The 20286-nt window shown below is 40.1% G+C and overlaps 1 protein-coding gene across 2 annotated transcripts in view; it reads right to left on the reverse strand.

The window, feature by feature from the left end:
- Nucleotides 1–19325, reverse strand: part of ank1b (ankyrin 1, erythrocytic b) — a 54727-nt gene extending 35402 nt beyond the window's left edge. For both annotated transcript variants that reach the window (XM_053854756.1, XM_053854755.1), the window contains exons 1-3: nucleotides 19199–19325; nucleotides 18460–18658; nucleotides 15445–16233 (exon numbers count right to left, since the gene is read on the reverse strand). In XM_053854756.1, coding sequence (XP_053710731.1) covers nucleotides 15445–15570 — 126 coding nt within the window. In that variant the 5' untranslated portion in view covers nucleotides 15571–16233; nucleotides 18460–18658; nucleotides 19199–19325. The remainder of the gene's footprint in view (nucleotides 1–15444; nucleotides 16234–18459; nucleotides 18659–19198) is intronic.
- Nucleotides 19326–20286: the final 961 nt, after the last annotated feature.

Here is a 20286-nt window from a genome sequence, read left to right on the forward strand (position 1 = left end):
ACAGCCTAAAAGTTCTACTCAGCAAAACTGACGTTCAGCACTTAGCAGCTAACATTAAATAGCTTCACGTCCATCCATTAGTCCAGTATACAATCAACCTGACAGCTTCAGCAGTGTGGAGAGGAAGGAGCACGAGTGATGGACAGTAAAAACAAATGATGCACAAAGGACACAAAGACACAGTGTGGAGTGGGGGCAGGGGGGCTCGTGTATGCAAATATGGGATTGAGTAAAGGCAATAAGTGTGAGCTCATCACTTGATGGAAGAGGAAGCTCTAGTCTCAAATGCAGTCGTATAGTGATGAGGCAGATGTTGTAAAAATATACATTGGTGCGACATACACAGCTCTACAAGCAAGGAAAAAAAGACAAGGGATCTCCAGATGTGCTGCGACACAAGTACCAGTAATCAAAGAAGCCTTAGAGTTGCATCTCCAGCACTACGTTTTTTTGCTTGAAACAGAAGTGCTATTGACTACTCTATCCTCTCCAGACGAGAACAAGCACACTGGGAAACAGAAGCGTAGCAGCTGTCTGGAAGATGACACATAACACATCACTGTGTATCAGTTCATCACATTCCCAAAACCATCTGTCATCGATTCTCAGCCAGGTACTCTCAGGATATGACAGCGACTCCATCTTAATGTCAATCCTCACAAACATCTGGCAGAACATGCAATTGGTTGTAATATAACAGCAATATCCACTTCAGAGAATGAACTCATGAATTGGTGCAACGTCTGACTTGACCATCATCTTCTTTCAGTGACTCTACAGTTGCGATTGTTATGAATAAAACATTAGGTGCAACCAAGATTTGTCTTTACTTGTTATCTTTGTGATCATTTATACCTCATATGAGTCAATATAAGGTCACTGCAGAATGACTCAGTGCAGGCACAGCATGTTGAATATTCAGTGTTGCAGAATTTGGCCCCAAAGAAAGTGGATGGCAGCAGACCATCGGTGTATCATGACATTGACTGACTGACCACCAAATCACTCGTGTCATGAATCAGCATGCCGGCACACGTCATCTCGAACAGCAACAGAAAAAAGGCCATACACATAAATTAACATTGTACAAGAATGAACTATACATACAAAGGAAAATATTTAATGAAATGGTTCACAGTTATTTACCACAATTTACTGATCATGCAGCATAATCTTCTGGCAACAGTTGATCTCAAAAACCAGACATATGCTCCTCCCCGCAGGATCGTAAACATTAAAAAAACAGAAACAGGAAAATATGTCCTGCTTGCTGCAGTGAGTGAAATAACACACCAATTAAAGTCATCCAAAATATAAAACAGAAAAGCAACACGTAGCTGCAAACACAACAGAACAACACAAAACAAAAACACAGCAGCTGCAGTGCACATCTTCCACGATCACCCCTGGCAAGATATATCTTATTGACACTCTGTCATCATTTATTTCACAGAGTGCGAGCAAGCGACATGACAAGCCTCACGGGATTGGGACTGGGGGGAGAGAGAGGTGGGCTCATGGTGGAAGAGGGGCTCGCCCAAGGATCTATTCATGTAAAACAACCATCCATGATGAATTTGACAAGGACCAAACATGGTGAATCAGATGCCTAAATTAACACAAGAAGTGATTTTGTAAAAAATAAATAAATACATAAACAAAACCACACACACACAAAAATTAAGACACAATATATATGTATGTTTTTCAATTTCAAAGTTGGAATGACCTTCATGTGCCATCCTAAGAGTGATTGCACGTCACTATTCTCCGCCGCATATTACCCTCCATAGTCTGATGGATTTCTTGGCACTGTGGCCACTCCCTGAGGCTGGTCGATAGAGCTCCTTATGATTCAGCACTATGTACAGATCATGAGGGCTGTGGCGGCCATTCATCAGCGGGAGCATGCTTTACCAGGGTCAGGACACAGTTCCGAGAAGGATGAGGACACCAGACGTATATTCAAGTCTGCTGAGAAAGTGTGTCTCTAGATGGGGACCAGATACGTATACTCCCTTCATTGAAATATTTTTTTTTCTTAAATGTAGTATGTGGATAAACAATTGCAAAAAATATGTTAACATTTGTCTTTTTCCGAAAGGAACTCCAAAAGGGCTAGCTGGACATCAAGAGCAGTACAACACAAGAGTAGTGGCAAAGGTCAATCGGGACGACAGCCAGAGCAAAACTTTCAGATGATTATTAAGGTCAGATCTTTCAGATGTGAACTTTTGCTGTGTTTTGCTGAGTTAGTTCAAAAACTTTTATGGTAGCACGCCATTTATTCAGAACATGTGCAGTCTAAAATTATTGAGACCTGCATATGAAATAGATCAGAGTGGTTCTGATTTTAAAATAGAACAATTCCAGGACTGACTCAAGTAAAACAAAGAATTGTCACAGTTATTTTGTTTCCACGGTAGAAATGTACAGTAACTCAGCTCATCATGAATCACAATTCATGTTTATTTTTGAAACTGATGCAAGAGCCACTCTTATAAGAGTCACTTGCATTCACTTGTACATACTGAATACTGTATATACTGAACTTGTATTCAGTACGTTTTCACGTCTTTTAAATGATATGAAAAAACGAGCTTGTCACTGATTCATTGATCAAGAAAATAATTGCCAGTCCTACATAATGTCACTGAAAATACACTGGACTCTCTAGAAACTATAGCTCTTACTATAATAACCTCTATGCACCAGAGAGATCTAAAAATATGGGCCAGACGAGCTGACACACCGCATTTTGAAAAAGCTGCTCTTGGATCCGAGTGCCATCAATCAATCCTTCGCTCACCAGTTGCTGATGCATGTTGTCTGAAAACATGACCTTCAATTGAGAAATGCGTCACAAACTTTAATGTACAGACATTTAAATACGTTCATATAATCCAGAGTCACAACTTTACCACATCAGGCGGCTTAGTTCTGTGCACTTCATCACCAGCCATCAACATGTGTCAGACATTTCATGCTATCTGACTTGGCATAGGAATGATAAAACAAGGGCACCACACAAAAAGAGACTGAAAACAGTGGGGAGTAACATCATCTCTCCTTCATAGCATGAAGGCTATTTACTCAACCACATCAACTTGAGGTTAGAGCTTTGAGGACACTGGATGCGTGTTCTACATAACAAGTGACAATGACCACTTGATTTTGCGAGCAGCAAAGTTTCTCTACTCCTCGAACCGTTTCACTTTTTCCATTTATACAGTCCACTGACAGCTCAGAACTAACATTCAGAGCCCTAAACCAGCCCTTCACCAACCAATGATTCCCTCTCATGCGGTAGAATCATGAAATCACACGCCGCTGAGCAGCACAGAATGAATTTGAACAAAGTTAAAAACCCTCAAAACCAAACAATACCTCAAACGAACTCAGAGGGAGGGAAGTTTTCGTGTCTTGAAACAACCAAGCAGTCCAGCTGTGACATCACAGTTATACCAAACATATTTTTTCTTTTATGAACAAAATGTTGTATCCAATTAGGATATAGTTTTTGGTTTTTCTGGATCATTGCATTCCCCATGTCAATGATGAAGGACGAGGAGAAACAAAAGCTTGTTCAGATGTAAGATTACAGGGGGGTAGGGCGCATATTTTAAAAGGTGGAGTCTGGGTGTGTGTCCTTTCACCTTGTCCTCCCCTGTGGGACCACTGGTGCAGAGCCAGCAGCTCACACCCTGTCAAGCGGTCGTGATGCTGCGAAACAGATGAGTCAGGCTATTTACATGAATCCCACATGTAAACTGAGAAAGAAACTCAAGACCATGTTGTAGGACTTGAGGGTAGAGAGGTGTCAAAACAAATCAATGCTATTGAGTTCAAAAGTTAAAATTTTAGACTAACATTTTTTAATGATTCCTGTTCCCTATCTGGAACACCCTAGTTATGTACCCTAGTATTCATGTATCCATTGCTATACAAATAGCAATGGACATTCAACATACAATCTTTGATTAGATGTTCTTCATGTTTTCACAGCTGAGCAGGAAATGAATATAGTCTGTTCAAGGACAAGAAAAGGTGGAAAGGGTTCATAATGAGCATGCAGATGCAATGAGGTTGAATTTTTTTTTTTTTTATAGGACCTTGCATCATTAGTCATGTGCATGCGTGCGTTTAACCCTGTTGATCCGAAACAGACTAGGAAAGACTTTCATAGGTCGGCTGCTGAAGTCAGCAAATGGATTGCCAGACATTGAGACTCCTGAAGAACTCAGACCCTCAGATCAAGCTTGTTATTTATTATGTCACTCCAGAGAATCACAACAGGCAGTATGTACAGCATATGACCACAATGGGCCATTTGCAAGTCATTACTGAGGCGGTGTCATTCCTTAATCCATGATATTCATGCTGACTGACAGGTGTCCAAAGATACAGGAAATAACAACATTTGACAATTTAAAAATCACAAGCAAATTGAGAGTTTGCTTGGATTAATTGCTATTATTGTCTTCAGGGACCACAAATAAACAATAAAAAAGCTTCTAGCAATAGAGAAGTGTTAATACAGATTTATTTGACATTTACCTTTCAGACACTTTCATGCACATGCACGCCGACAACTGCCCCAGACCTTTCATCTTCAATCTTAAACAAAGCCTGATGTGGAGAGGGCTGTAAGAGACAGGACAGACAGCCTTGCCACAGCAAACCGACTAAAGAGAAAAAGTGATGATGTTGGAAACAACTTCACAGTTCCACTGCTGGTGCCAGATGTTCTCATATACACATTGCTAATGTCAACGCACCTTCTCTGATGAATCAGGTTAAAAATGATCCGAGCAGGAAGCCGAACATTGCGACTGGCAGGCTTAATGACAATTTGTTCGAGTGAGGGAATCGACCAGACGTTTGACCTTCTACCCACAATAAGATTGTGGTGGACTGGGAGGAAGCAGAGACCAGAAACTAGTGCAGACAAGCTTGACAAGTTGGTAAGATGACCTGTCAAGTCCTATGTTTTTGGTCTGTGGTAGATGAATTATCTTGTGTAAACAAAATTGTTAAGTGCAACATTTTCCTTCTGTGGTTCAACCACTGCGCCTAATGTCAAAAATGCATTTAACTCTAACTACCTATAGAATTCAACAGAAACCAGATAAGTTAAGGGCAAATTACGAGCTTGCAAACACCAATATACAGGGCAGTCCAAGCTTGGTGGAGTTGCAGCGAGATGTTTTCAGAGCAATCAAAAGGTTCCCATTTGACCAATACACTAATACACAATGATATGTTAAATAACAGAGAATCTTTTCTTTTTCAGTGATTTTTTTTGCTCTTGCCATACCCCCAATGTGACATGACAAGAAGCCCTCCCAGTCAGTCCTGGGATGGTTGGGTCTTCAGAAGACAGCATATAGAGATAAAACTGACAAGATATAACTCTGAATTATAGTCTTTTGGTTCTGCAACAATGGAGACAAGTGTGTTCATGAGGTCCAATGATAACAGCAAGAAAAACATCATTAAAAATCTAAGCAACATAGTACCTCCATCATCTACTGTTCTCCGACTTCACTGACAAACGTTCACATTACATGCACTTATAACGTAACCAGACGTCATCATCGGTGGTCGTCCTTGAGTCCATTTTTATGATCAAGTACATACACAGAGGCCCCCGTACCCATAATCCCCTCTGTACATTACCGGACTTCAGCGTGGTCTAAACGTAACCATAACTTAATCAACGTGTGTCAGCGTATTTGCAACATTCTTCATATATCAGCATATGCTATCTCAATATTCATAGTGTGACTGGGCCTCAATCCACGAAAGCCATTTAATTTGACCATTTATCATTTATTTAGTATTTGATCTCACCATTTTTTATTTGATCTTTTTTCGCTCTTATTTAAATATTGTGATATACCATGGGAAAGAGAAACATCTCTCAACACTATAAGATTCTGTCTCTTTAGCAGTCACAATCCACACTCATCCTGTGTTACTGAACGTTTTTTTTTAGACAAAATTCTAACTATGTTGGGGTCGTTGTTTATCCCGTAGTTGCCAACACGACACTGCTGCATTAACGCATTAAAGATTATTGACAGCGCTGAAAAAAAGACAAGCTGGCAACTGAATATTTCACACTAAACTTCATGGATTCAATGTGGCAATGATAGCAATAAGAGGTTTTCACTCTCAGGATGATATTGAGAATTAGAACAGCATTGTTCAATTTGCTCAGTAAATAAATAAAACCTAAAGCTAAATCAGCAACATAAGCCAAGCATCACCTCTGATTATTCTGTGAGAGAGAAAGCTATATTACATAGATAGCTATATTGTACAGCCTTTTACATGTATCTGAAGGGTATCGAGAGAGCAGTGGATTTGGGCTCTATTAAGAGCAAACTTCATCCCCACGACGCTTCTTCTAAAGCACACCAGTTCCCTTCTCTCTCCATGAAACACACCACAATCCCAGTTACTAAATGCATCTCCAAACTGTTCTTTGTGTCCTTTCCAAATTATATAATCATGACTTCCTCAGTCTGTTTTTCTCACTAACCAACAAAAGCAGCAGAATTTTAATTTGTGTATCTTCCCAATCTGCTTCCCATCGTTTTGTCAGCAATAGGGTGTTGTTAATCCGTCCGTCCAAATCCAAATCTTCTGGTTTAAGACACATAAAAGCAGAGAGAAAGAGCAGTGGGCAGAGGAGCAAAAGCTGAAAGAAGGCAGAGATCACAGATGAGCAGAAAGATTAGTGAAGTGAGAGATCACTGAGGAAAGCAAGCATGAAGACTTGCCACATTTCCCCCCCTGTCTCTGGCTTAAAATTGAATTTGAAATTAAGTATTTATACAAGTGCATAGTGATTTTTCCACTCACCGACTCAGTACAGTAGGAAGAGGCCATTATAGCATCAGACTCAGCTCACTAGATTGGCGTCCTTTTTTACAGCATAATTCCATATTGCAATCAATATTAAGATCCCCTTCCATAAGGAAAGGACACAGAGAGAGTAATGAACAAAATACAAATGAGTCGAGGGACAACAAGGACTGAGTCAAGTGAGGAGAAACACTCAGTTCCAGTTTCCTTCTAGCTGTCGTGTTCCAAGACCGCCTGGCAACATGAGTGCTGATTCAAGCTCTGTCAGATCAGTGTGATGTGATACTTGTGATGAGCGATGGCTGGTATTGGCTTTTTAAAAGAGTGTTTTTAAAATGCCAATACTAGCTACAGTTTCCTTAAGAGTTGAAAAGACGTGTAAAATGTTTTTGTGGCCAGTTCAGTGAATTTTATATGTAGGTGAAATTGTTGTTATTGATATTCAGAAGAGTTAGTTTGAAGAAAACCTGCCTCGGATGACATCACTTGATGTAATGGCTTTGCCCATATCCGGTTTCGCACTAAATGAAAACCATGAATTTTGATTACAGACTCTTTAGCTTTCCATCAGACCCGCAGTAAAATCTGTTTAGGCGGGGAGGAGAAGGTGATGGAGTCAGAGAGTGGCTGAAAGCTGCTGCCTTAGTGCATTAGTGTGCTCCTGCAGGCCACACCATCCATGCAGACCTTCAGGAGGACTAATTCCATTACATAATGCACATCTCCAACTCCTAGTGTGTGTGTGTGTGTGTGTGTACTTTTAAGTCCAGGTGTGTATGTGGAACATGCCAGGCTGTATCCATGACAGTCTTGCTTTAATAATTCTATAGAATGAAATGGCCAGTGACATGTATTAAGCCTTTCATGATGAGGTTCTTTGCTACATCTTCTTCCCATGTGGGACAATTATGTAAATGACACGTGTTTTGCAAGTGGTCTGCATTCTTCATGTTTTCAGATTCTGAATCTAAAATATATGACCATCTGAGTCCTGGTCTTTGAACAAAAGCAGAAAACTATCCACAAGTTTGACTTCCTCCAGCTGTTCGTGACCAATAATACTGTGGAAATACACCACTCAACTTGTCTATATAGACAGACAGTAAATGCTCTCATCGTAAGACACTAGACACCCTAAAAATAAGTCATGATATTTCCAGCAGGCTGGCCTACAATAATAATAATAATCATATTATTATTATTATTATTTATTTAAGAAAATCATATAACTGGAGTCATATCCAAGTAACATTACCAGGCATACGAAGCTCAGTACACTCAGTGAGTGATTTTGTCATTATTCACTTTTATTTTGGTTTTTGTAACTCCTGTTTTGTCTTCTGGTTCCTGGTTAACGGCACACAGCTGGAGTCAATCTTCTAATCAGCATCGTAAGCACCTGGACTCCAGCAACGTGTGCCAGATCAACTTCATTTGTCCCTCGTGATTCAACTTTGTTTGAGTCTCCCGGTTCGGTGAAACTTTCTGTTGGACTCCTATTCTCATTTATGGACTTCTCCCGGTTCGGTGATGCTTTCTGTTCTGGTGTTATCGTTGTGAATTATAAATATTGTACCTTGCGCCCTGTAAGTTACTCATTACTGCACTTGGGTCCCGCTGTCTTGGAACACAACAGAATTTACGCACACAGTTGTTTCTGAGATCCAGTTGTAACCTTAAGTAAATGTTTGTTTTTGCTTCACAATTTTTGCCATTCTGCAGCATCAATGAATCGACTATTTGTATGTATACAATTATGTATGTATGAGCGAGTGTATGTATGTATGTTTCTATATATCAATCTACAGAACCTCTCTCGATGAGGACCAACCCATCTAATCTATTCTAACGTATGGATGTTGGGAAAGTGGACTTTTTGGTCCTATAGTAATGGCAAAGGCAGCTGTCTGTGTTGCATGTCGATGCATACGCATTGGAGATTCAATGGATTAAAAACATTTTAGGGGCGTGGATCAACGTGCGAGGGGACAGCGCGAGGCGCAGGGACACCAGAAGAAAAAAAAAAAAGACTTCCCGTATAGCTTTCTGCATAGAGGGAAGGAAAGTGAGCACCAGGGATGGGCAGAAGTTATTTTCACTGAAACATATTGGATGCCAGTTGATATTTATAACTCCTTGAGTGGTTCTTCTCCTTGGTGATGGAACCAAAACTCACCATGACTAAAATGTACAGCTATTTGATGGGCTTTGAATTGCAAATGACACAATATTACATACGAAATGATTCGAGCGCCATCCAACGTTTTACCTAACCTTAACCTCTTTCTGTTTTCTTACTGTCATGCTGCCCTGGAGCGGAACATGTGCTTCAATTGAAAACCCACACACATGCAATGCTTAGGGCTGCCTTTCTCTTCAGTATAGGACGCAAAAGTCAACTGTACCAATATCAACATTTTACGCCATGGGATTGAGGATGTGACTGAAAACTTTTTCCTATTAAAAGCATTAATATAAAGGTTAAATACATTGATTAATTAATGATTGTTTGGTGCTTTTGAGCAGACAAAGCTACTTTAACATCCTGCTACATTAATAATATAGTGACCCATTTCAGTGAACTCGCATAACACAGCAATTCATGCATGTTGAACCATAACCAAAATTAAATTAAAACATTAGTCATAGTCCCAAAAACAAACAGTTCCATACATATGTGCAACTGTGGTGAATTTTCTTTAGGCTGGATGTTTCTCATCAAAACTAGAGGCTGGTGTTTTGTGTTTTTCTGCAGTGCTTACACAGTGACACGGCGCGCATCATGACCGGGAGGCGAGAAGGAGGAATGTCCTTGTTAAGATAACATTACATTTAATTAACACCCCACATTCACAACACGGCTTGTAAGCTTTCCCCATGTAATTTATCACGTTTGAATGAATGGCCGAAAACAATATAACTGATCTTGCGGCTACATCTAAAACTTGCTCCAAACATAATGGCTCATTCTTTCTTCATCCTTTGGAGTCTTGAAAACACAGCCACATTAATTAGTGTAACACAGATGTGGTTTTTGCAGAGGTTCATTGGGGTAGACAATGCAGTATATAATAACAGATGCTGAAATATTCTTAAAAAAAAACCACACAAAAAAGTCTGCAATCCAAGTATTTCATTTGGTATATCCTCCTTCACTTTTCTGATTTAAAAAAACAAAACAAAAAAACTTGCAGGCTTGTCAGGAAGGTTGAAGTCCAGGCATCAACACATTAATGAACAGAGCAGGTGCTGAGCTGGAACACTGGCGTTCAGGAATGGGTGGCTTCAGTGGAAGATGCAGTGTAATCCTAAGCTGCCAGGTAAATATAGCCGGAGGCTGCTTTGGGACAGGCTGAGTGCTGCTGCTCTGCCCGACCTTGGCTCATCCCTCCTCACTCCCCCCTTTCCTCAAAGGGTATGAAAAAGCATCATCCTGCACCATTACAGTACTCTAAAGTAAGATAGTTCACATGGTAAATTTGATCTTTGGATTATTTACTGCACATTACGGCAAAGTACATTTTACTTGTTGAAGCTAAACTCACATCTACAAACAAATTCACCCATGTTCTGAACAATTTATGGGATGATTTGGACAGAAGGTGGCGTTGGTCGCGTTATGAAACAAAAAAAATCGCGGCTCTTGCGCTGCCACTCTAGTTTCAACAGAGTGACAGATTTGTGGCTAAGACAGTATAGTTATAGAATTACTTGAACTGAATGTTGAATTATATTTTGTCTGTCTTCCAGTCTTTGTTGCCCAAACATTAACAGAAATTAACTTTTTAACACTTAACACCGATGATATCGTCTCATTCTAAGTCTTTAACCAAATCAGCACCAGCCATTTCACCTCTCTCTTCACCCTCAGTAAAGTGCTATCACTTACAGCTTCAGATACTAAAAAAACTCATTCAACAGCAGACTGTTTCAGCAACTACAAGGAGCCGTACCTCTCTCCCTGATGAGCCCTGATTTATATCGTTGGAAGTGGAAGCCACGATATCGGCCGCCAAATCAGGAGCTCCACCACAATGTCTTACTAGCCAGCTTCATGTTTTACAGAATCTAGAAATTCAGTAGCTCAACCTGATTAACTGAGCTATATTTTTTCCATCTTTCACTTGACTTCCTTGTACTAGATTTTTCAGGAAAACATTTGAACAAATCTTGAAACACATTTGTACACCTATTTTTACTGTAGAATTGATTTTTCATTATTGAATAACGTAAACTAAAACTGCTACTAACTCAACTACGACTGCCACCACAGTCTTGGGTTGTCCCTTTTCTAATTCTATTTTACATACCTTCATTTAGCCTGTTTCATCCTGTTAACCTCATATTTATTGAGAATTCTCATCTCTGATAATGAGAGTTTTAGAAGTTTGTTGACTTCAGCAATTGAAATAGTGATTGTTTGGGAACCACCACCTTTCTTGTCAGGTAATTTGCACACTAACCACACAAAAACAAAGCAGTGAGAGTGTGCTGGCCCCACTATTTCCTACTCTGAATTTATAAACAAATATTTCGCAGCCTCATTAGGATTCAGCCATCACAAGGAGAGCTCTTTGATCCTGGTGCGGTTGTTGTTGAACATGGGAACCATTCTGCACAGGAATGCGCACTCAGTTTATCTAACACACGTGGTCTCTCTGACTAATCAAATCTTCACAATCACAATAAAATGATGTAAGGCCTTTTGAATGTACTTTTCACTTTCCGAAGGCTTTGGAGGACGAGGGGTGTTCTGAGGACCACATTTAACGTTACATTACTACACAACAGGTGACAAATTTCTTTCTGAAATGTCCAGTTGTGTTTGAGTACATGTATTTTCTTTCCCCATCCATATTCATATCTTCATATTACTGTGAACCAAATGCTCTGAAATATTTCTGTGTGCCATTCCACTGAGGACTCTGGCCGTCACGGAGGCAAACAATGAGGTAGAGAGATAGTCCGGAGTGTTGGCTTATTAGAGGTGAGTGTCCAGAAGGTTACATAAAAGAGAAATGTGATACCCAGAGGCGTGGCTGTTTTCACTGACACACACAACTCGACTATATAAGCATCAGCACACATGCATACACGTACAGCTGCTGTACAAAACTCAAAGACCACACACTCTATCAGCAGGCCCCATTGTATTGGGATCTGAAGGCCTGAAGAGAAACATACTTAGCTTCCATAGAATAAAGTTAGATGACCCAGATTGCTTGATCCCAATGGAGAACTAAAAATGAATGGAACAAATCTCTTTCATGATTGGACACTGACCTACCAGTTGCACATAAAATGACAAACATACAGACGCTGACTAAATAGAAAAAGAACTACTCATTTTCAAGATTATTTTAGGCAGCAAAAAGACATAACTCAATAGAAGAACAATATGGTTGTTTATAGTTAAACAGTTACCTAGGCAGGCAGGTTTTACAACAGAGAAGTGGTGTTCTGCTGATACCTCATAAAGCACCACAAATAGACCACACTACACAAGTCGCGCTCAGTGTTTGTTTCCACTCATACTCTCCATAGCAACATGTACATTCACACAATCTGAACAAATCCCTGATTGCTTCCTCCTCACTCCATCGCCAACACAAGATACAATCCACAGCACATTTTGGTAGTTTTGTGTCACTGTTTGTGACAGAGGTTGAGGACATCTACAGGAGATGTTTTTGAAATGCGAGTCAAGAAATGTCATACTTTTAATGGCGGGGGTGGGAGACAAACTGCTGCCACCATGAGAGCCTTATGACAAATCCCAGATGCAGAGAGCTATGACAGATCACTTGCTTTGTTTTGCCAATCGATCAGTTCACATCTGAGGAACCAGAAATGGTATTACTGCTTGACTTATTTGAAAATTGATTAATCAATTTGGGCATGCATCACTTTTACACTTAATAAGGCCCTGGGGGTTGGCTTGACAGTTGGGAGAGACAGTCCAGCACAAGGCCAACACAAATATAAAACTCTGATGACTTTTTTTTTTTGTGTGACGAGTGTGAATAGAATCAAAGCCTGTTTCTTATTAGATCTAAGAAGAACTGAAATGAATTTTAATGAGCTTAAAGGGACAAAAGACACCATTTTGGAAACAATGCTAATGTATTTTGATGCATTTTATCTTCATCTCAGAATAATGGTTTTGTGAGCTAAGAACAGTAGATAGAGCTGCATATGATGAAAATTAATTTTAGAACCAGCTGGAAATGGAATAACCTATAGATCTGCCTCCAGTTCTCATTACGCAATTAAAACGCATGTCACAAAAGCTTGTTCATGCAACCCACAAAAGACTGTGGGATCAAATATCCACTGTATGGAATAGGTAACAGCACTGACAAACAACACAGACGTGATCGTCTTGCTGTGGTCTTCTTCTGATGACAGCGCTTCAAAGGTTTTTCAGAGACTCATCCTGACTCTTGGACTTTTTTTTTTTTTGCCAGAATCTGTGAATCCACACAGCCAACAAGCATGACGTGATATCTGAAGGATGGGGAGTAACTCTCAAACCTATCCAAATCAGTATCTCTGTCAGGAGCTTGTGTGGCAACATGGTCACAACGTGACATTAGGTTATGTGTTAAAATGCCGCCTTACCAATATGAGGTGAGTTTGTTTTGCCATAGCTTTTGAATTTTTGCCAATATAAGGTGGGTCAGTTTTGTCTTAGGCTTGTTCACGCTGTTTTAAATGCTTTGGCTGTTGATATTTGTGATCAGGTGGTACCAGAACAGAGGGCACGGTGCATCACCTATTTTTGTAGTTCTTTATGTAACCAGAACGTTTCAGTGAGGCGGCCATTTTCTACACCTTAAACTGATGTTGCTTTATAAATACATTTTTTTTATTTTAATGAGAAGTCACTATATGAATACACAAGATTTGATTTCTGAATAGATAAAATTTAATTGTTTGAGGCTGATTTATGATGCTCATTTGAATAACTATCATGACAAAAGGGATTTTAAAGGAAAGCACTAAAAAGATAATTTGGCCTCAATGACAGAACCGCCTGTGCTTAGTAGAAGAGGAATACTTATTCATTAGTATCCACACTGAAATACAACACAGATGCAAAACGAACTGGATCCATTCTGCGTATAATACCCGGTGCAATGTTCAGCTAGTTGCGTAAAAGCCAACAAAAATTCGATACATTATTTTATGTATTAAAAAATCATATTCAGTGATCTCCTCAGTAACAGCTGTTTCCAACTGTGAAATACTTACAATTTATTTAAAAATGTATTTGCAGGCAAATGTGTAGTTAATGTTGCAAGTCATTTACAAATCACATAAAATTTCAGCACAAGCTTATGAGTAGGTCTTATCGTGTTTTTCTCTCAGCAGCTGTGCTGTTAAAGATTTCCCTCATTTTTATCTTGCATCATAAAACTGCTTCATTAATATTATCCAGGATTTACTTCATTAGGGGTGTAATTACAACACAGGGATCAATCAATATGTTCTTGATCACAGAAAGACATACCTCAGTCACACCTCTTGCAGGTTAAGTCAGATTAAATATATAACAAAGAAAGGAGGTATTATTTTATGAAGTCAAAGCTCTCGCTGGCAGCATATGCTATTTTTAGATCTTCCGTTTGTGTTTCTTTCCTACTGTCAGACAGCTTGTCCAGTTTATTATACAACATTAATAATGTTTGGAATTTGGGGGCGACCTAAGGCAGGAAAAGATCACACACCAGGTTTTGATTTAATATCACAATTTGTATTTCCAGTTCCAATCAAAATCCAACACGCATGTCTCACTATGAAATATTTATGGTCGTAAATAATTTCAATGCTGGCGCGTATGACTGCACGGGTTGTACAACCACAATGAAATCAGCACCTAAAGCCAGAGTGAGAGTGGAGGAGACAGCCACGACAGAGAGTGTTATGACTCCTTGATAGTGCTGTTTGTTTTTTGAGAATTTTAAATATTAGCGCAAACAGTGAAGTGCAGAATTACAATTTCACAATATCTGGTTCCCCGGAAATGAAAAGATACACCGATGGTTTGATCTATTATTAGAGTTTACCTCCATCTTCCCACCATTTTAATTCACCCCATAAGAGTGGAATAACTGTAACATGGGGAAGAAAATAAATCAAAGACTCGGTGCACAAAAACTGAACACGCCAGGCATTTCAATGTTGACAAGAGGCAGAAAATTCCTTCATGGGCAGAACCCCGCACCAACATTAATATGGATGAGTTGTATCCACAAAATCGTAAATCCTCCAAAAACAATTACAAAACAGAATCCTAATAGCCAGTTTACCAACCGCCTGCCACGGACACGCCTGCAGCAACATTACAGTCATCCTCCCCTTCTTTATAATGGAGTGAGTGAATACAACCTGTATTGGAGCACAAGATTCAGCTGCACACTCAACGCACGTACCAGCTGAGGCCCAAACTAAAATGTCTCATTGTATATGTGTACATGAATCTTACATGGAAGCAGATGAGATGAAAGGCAGGTAGAGGTGGAAGCATAGCTGCAGGAAGCATTATTCGAGGACAGCAGTTGGACATACCTTACGTCTGCGATCCCTGGATCGATTTCGCTTTTTTATCTTTTCCTCCTCCTTCTCCCTTTGCTCCTGGGCGGCGGCCTCGGCGAGGTCCTTGGTCTTGCGGAGCTGCTTGGCGGCTTGCGCCATGGTGCCGCTGCTACTGTTGCTGCTGCTTTTGTCCCCGTCGCTCCAGCCCTTCTGTCGTTCACACGACTACCACTTGTCCCTGCTCTCCGTTCCTGTGTCCCTCTGTCCCCAGCGCCCCCTTACTTACTACCTCTTCCCTGCTGGCAGCCAAGCCATGTGTGCCTTTGAGACCTGCTCTGCAAGCGCAATCGAGTGACTGTGTGCAGATATGTGTGAGTCCTTGGCGGATGCAGACGCTCCGGCAGCCACAAGACAGCTCCCATAAAGCAGCCACGCAGAAAGATGCTACAGCTAGTGGTGCTGATGCTGCCTGTGCTGTGGCTCTTCCAGGCTGCTTGCACTGCGCTGAATTACTGCCCCTCCCCCTTCTATCTTTCCTACCTTCCCTCCTCCTTCTCTCCCTCTGCTCACAGAGACCAGTCACGCAGTGTTCAACACTGTGGGGATCCTGCTGCAGAACAGATCTCATTCTTATGATTTCTACAAAACATCCTGCTCATGCTGTTGAGCCTTCCTACTCTGTCCTTATCTGTGAAGGCTTTAGACTTCTTCAATGGCTTATGATGTAAGGTGCGAAAAGGTGCCTCAATGGCAGATTATCAATAGTTACACGCTGACGTCTTCCCTCCTTCAGAACATGGATTTTCCTAGGCCCCTCCCCTCCTGAAATACAGAAGAGAATAGTTAAAAATGTTTCAGACTAAAAACGGCTTTCTGTGCTGTCTAACTCATTCTGCATGTGGAAAGGTTTCTAGTTCGCTCAGGCTGGTTTGAAGACGGCATGAAATTAGCAGTACACTATTAACATCTACAATGGCCTAGTTTCTCCAAGTCTGAGCAGATAGTCAGAAAGCATCAACAACATGAGTGGCTCATAAATACTCAATGCCCACCAACCCTCGTCTCATTCAGTTACTTCAGAACCCGCAGCATGTCTAAACAGTATATTCACTGAAGAAATAGAGCTGTTTCATTCATACACTCCAAATCTTTCTTTTTATTCATTAAAACAAGGATAATCAGAAATATATACACATATAAGAATATCTTCCAAATTATTTATTCTGTGAATGACACACAAAGCTCCTCAAATGTGGATACTGCACATATGCCAATGTTTTTGCTGTTGCCTGGTCAAGCGCTTTTTGAAATTTAGCCCTTAAAAAATAGTCTCTTCATTTGGAGGTTTTCCAGGTACTGTATGTGCCAGAGCACATCAGGAGTATCTGACTTTTACACTTCATGAATTCACTATTACTACTAAGTTATTGTAGACCTTTTACGTCATTTTTGTAGAGGTGAGCATCTTGTTACGCAGTATAAATGTATTCTAGATAATGAAGCGTCTCAATGTATTTATTAATTTTCTTAGTTTGAAAGTTCAGCTATTTGTGACTCTGGATTGGCTGAGATATTTCATATCATTTTGGCGAGAAAATGCATGTCTAACGTGATTTAGAACTGTTTTTTTTATTATTATTATTAATCGTGACGCGATAATATATAATCAAATCCGATCTAACGCATCAACAATGAACAGCACTTTCTATAGGATACACTGCCATCTTGTGGAATTAGCGCGCGTAGTAGTGTGAACAGAGTGAGTGTTTTTTCCAACCCAGTTTACTAGCGTAATTACGCATACGAATCTTCAACCAGATGTATGTGTCATTCAATGATTAAAAATGCAATTAATATTGGAGAATACGGTGGAACACAAATCCCTGATCAAAACCCATGCGACAACAATCTGACTCATTTGTGGCATTAATGTTTCCGTCTGCATTCACTGAAGCCTTGACATGTAGATATTCTCTCTGTGCGGGGTGGTAATGGATCTAATCACAAAAAAGGTCACTTAATATACTGTTCCTTCCCTTTTCCTCTTTTATCAATCCTAATACTCCTCATCTAGGATAAGTGCAGAGAATACTACCTCGAACACGACACAAGTTATCATGAACAACGACTCACAACGGAGTCAGGAGGATGTGCAAAATGCAAAACAAAATGTGATTTAAATAAAAACTCCTGTGCAGTAGCTCCATGTTTACAGTACACATCTAAGATCTTCTGGGAAAAGAGGTGATTATTAGTCGAGTGGATCAGAGCTGATATATAGGAAAGTGATTATTCTAATTATGATGTGATAAACTTTTTCTATTGGACTTCAGGCACTTGTCCTCACAGGACTGGGGAGCTGTTTCAGGAAGCTGGTTAAGTGAAACCTGCTTGCGCGTAGGTTTGAAAAAGTGTGCCCTGTTGAGGTGCAGATACTATGCAGAAATCCCTGCTGGCACAGGATGATCATTGATCGACATCCGCGTAGATGTTATAGCAGTCCCTGATGAGAACCGTTTCGCGTTACTACATCTTTTAGAAAACATTGTTTCAAGCACCACTACTCAGATTTTCAGACTCTTTCTCACCAGGTTTGGTTCACGAGCTTCCTGCAACAAACTCCTCCTCTTGACCTGCTCCTGTTTACATACTATTGTTATGAACAGAGTCTCCATCGACCATGATGTGTCTAAGAACACAGTGATTTGTCGCGACAAAAAAAGTGGTGGAGAAGCAGGAGAGTTGGACGTACCAGGTGGAGAGAAGAGGAATGAAGCATAGGAGATGCAAGACAGAATTCATTGCCTACCATCATATTTTTGTCAAATCATATTTAAGCTGAAATGAGATTCATTTAGACAGTATGGCGATTTAGGACTCAATTCTGGGGAGGGACTTTTTCTGCATTATTTACTCAACACTTCTTCCATGTAAATAAGGCCTACATGTTATAATGAAAGATGAATGATGCATACATTGATATGAATAACATAGCTGTAACTGTAAACTACACAGAGAAAAACCTATATACAAAAAGCATATACGTACAATAAGTACACGGGGAGACGGTGCTGCAGTCACAGCGTGGCACCTCGTGAATGTTGGAGTGGGATGCCAGGTTTTCCACCTCGGTGCCTCTGTGCCTGGAGGAGCGGGTTGCCAGGTTTTGTACCACGGTCTCATGGAGGCGCGTTTTCACTTTTTATGTCACAGTCGTTGCGATGTTGATTTGAATCGTTGTTCATACCTAAATCATAATCAAAATTAGGTCACACTTTCCATAAAATAATGATAATGACTAGTACAAAATGGCGCCAAATTCTGAAAGAAATTCTGCAAATTCTCCTTAAATGAAACAAAATGACACATCTGCAACATGCATGGCTAATATATATAACTATGTGATTATGCAATAACATATTCATGGCGTCGCACTCAAGTCTTCCATGCATTATAATTTGAAGTTGTATCCCTTCCCGTGGTGCTAAAACACATCACGACTAAAACGAAACAACGCCAATAAAGCGGAAGTCCGTCGTTTCCCTTTAGCTCATGCTAACTGCTAACACGTGTCTTACAGCCGCTGATGGATGAAAACAGTCAGAGTTGGTAACCTACATTGATGTGAAGTTTAGCTCGTGTACTGGAGAGTAAGTTATGCAACCTCCACATCAGTTACACGAATTATATATCTGTTATCAGAAGATGTTGATTTGTTTACAATCGGCCATCGTCGAGAGCATTAAAGTCAAACCACATTTAACGAACGCAAGAGAAAAACTCCTACCTTTTACATCATAAAAGGTAAGCCTGATTCGACTGAGTGGAGTAGTTATTTACTTTGGTTCGTTATATTTCTATAAACCACTCAATCCGCGCACCAAGTTCAAGCTCGCAAACGCTCTCGTGTACGGAGAGCTGTGTTTGAGCGACACCAAGTGGTCTGTATTTGCCATTGCTACTGCGCGATTTTCAGCTCAGTTTGAAAATACCAGCAGATGAAGGTGCGATGTGATTCATAATAAACAATAATAAATGCGCAGTAAATTACAGGTGACCCGAGTCAAGGCTTTTTAAAGAAAGGTCAGCATGGCCTGCTACATTTACAATACAAGTCAATTTAGAAACCTTGCGAGGGACTGGTCGTCAGTTATTTCCAACTCCCCCCTGTTTCTGCACACATCGCTGCTCGCCCTTGTCAGTGACTTGCGCTTTCGTCTGCATCATCATGGTGCTGAGCCAAAAGTGCTGCGTCCATCCAAAGTGACCATCTCCGCAGTCAATGTTAAATACAAGGACAGCGCCACTCAAATATACTTAAGCAACAATACATTAAATTTCCTCACTTGAGAGCAACGATGAATTAATGTTTATTTCTATCTTATTTTACACATCGTAAATCCCTTACAATGGCAAATTCTATGAACATTAGTTGGACAATTTTAGAACATGCCTTCGTTATTACTATATCTCTTCTTACTTACATTTCACAGAGACTGAGAAAGAGCAAAGTGCAGAACAGCTCTTATAATTTCTACCCCTCATTCTCACTTTTCCATATTTTGCCATTCAATGAAAACATTTGTTTCTAATAAATGGTGTAGAATGTGTTTTACTTAACATATTTTTGTTCCTTAAATGATGACCCTAAGTTTATGTATCATATGTTAATTTTATCAACCCAGCAGCTCTTTGAATTCCAAGGCAAATGGCTCACACAAGTCAGTAGGTGTCAGTAATGTCCCAACATACACACAAGTCGGAGCAGGAACAGAAAAGGATAAGGAAATAATTTCAGAATCAGAATCAGAATTTAATTTATTGCCATGGTCAGTGGGGAGCCCACCAACTAGGAAAGTGTTTTGGAATAAAGTG

Source organism: Synchiropus splendidus, chromosome 1 (genome assembly GCF_027744825.2).
Source record: "Synchiropus splendidus isolate RoL2022-P1 chromosome 1, RoL_Sspl_1.0, whole genome shotgun sequence".
Taxonomy (NCBI): domain Eukaryota; kingdom Metazoa; phylum Chordata; class Actinopteri; order Syngnathiformes; family Callionymidae; genus Synchiropus; species Synchiropus splendidus.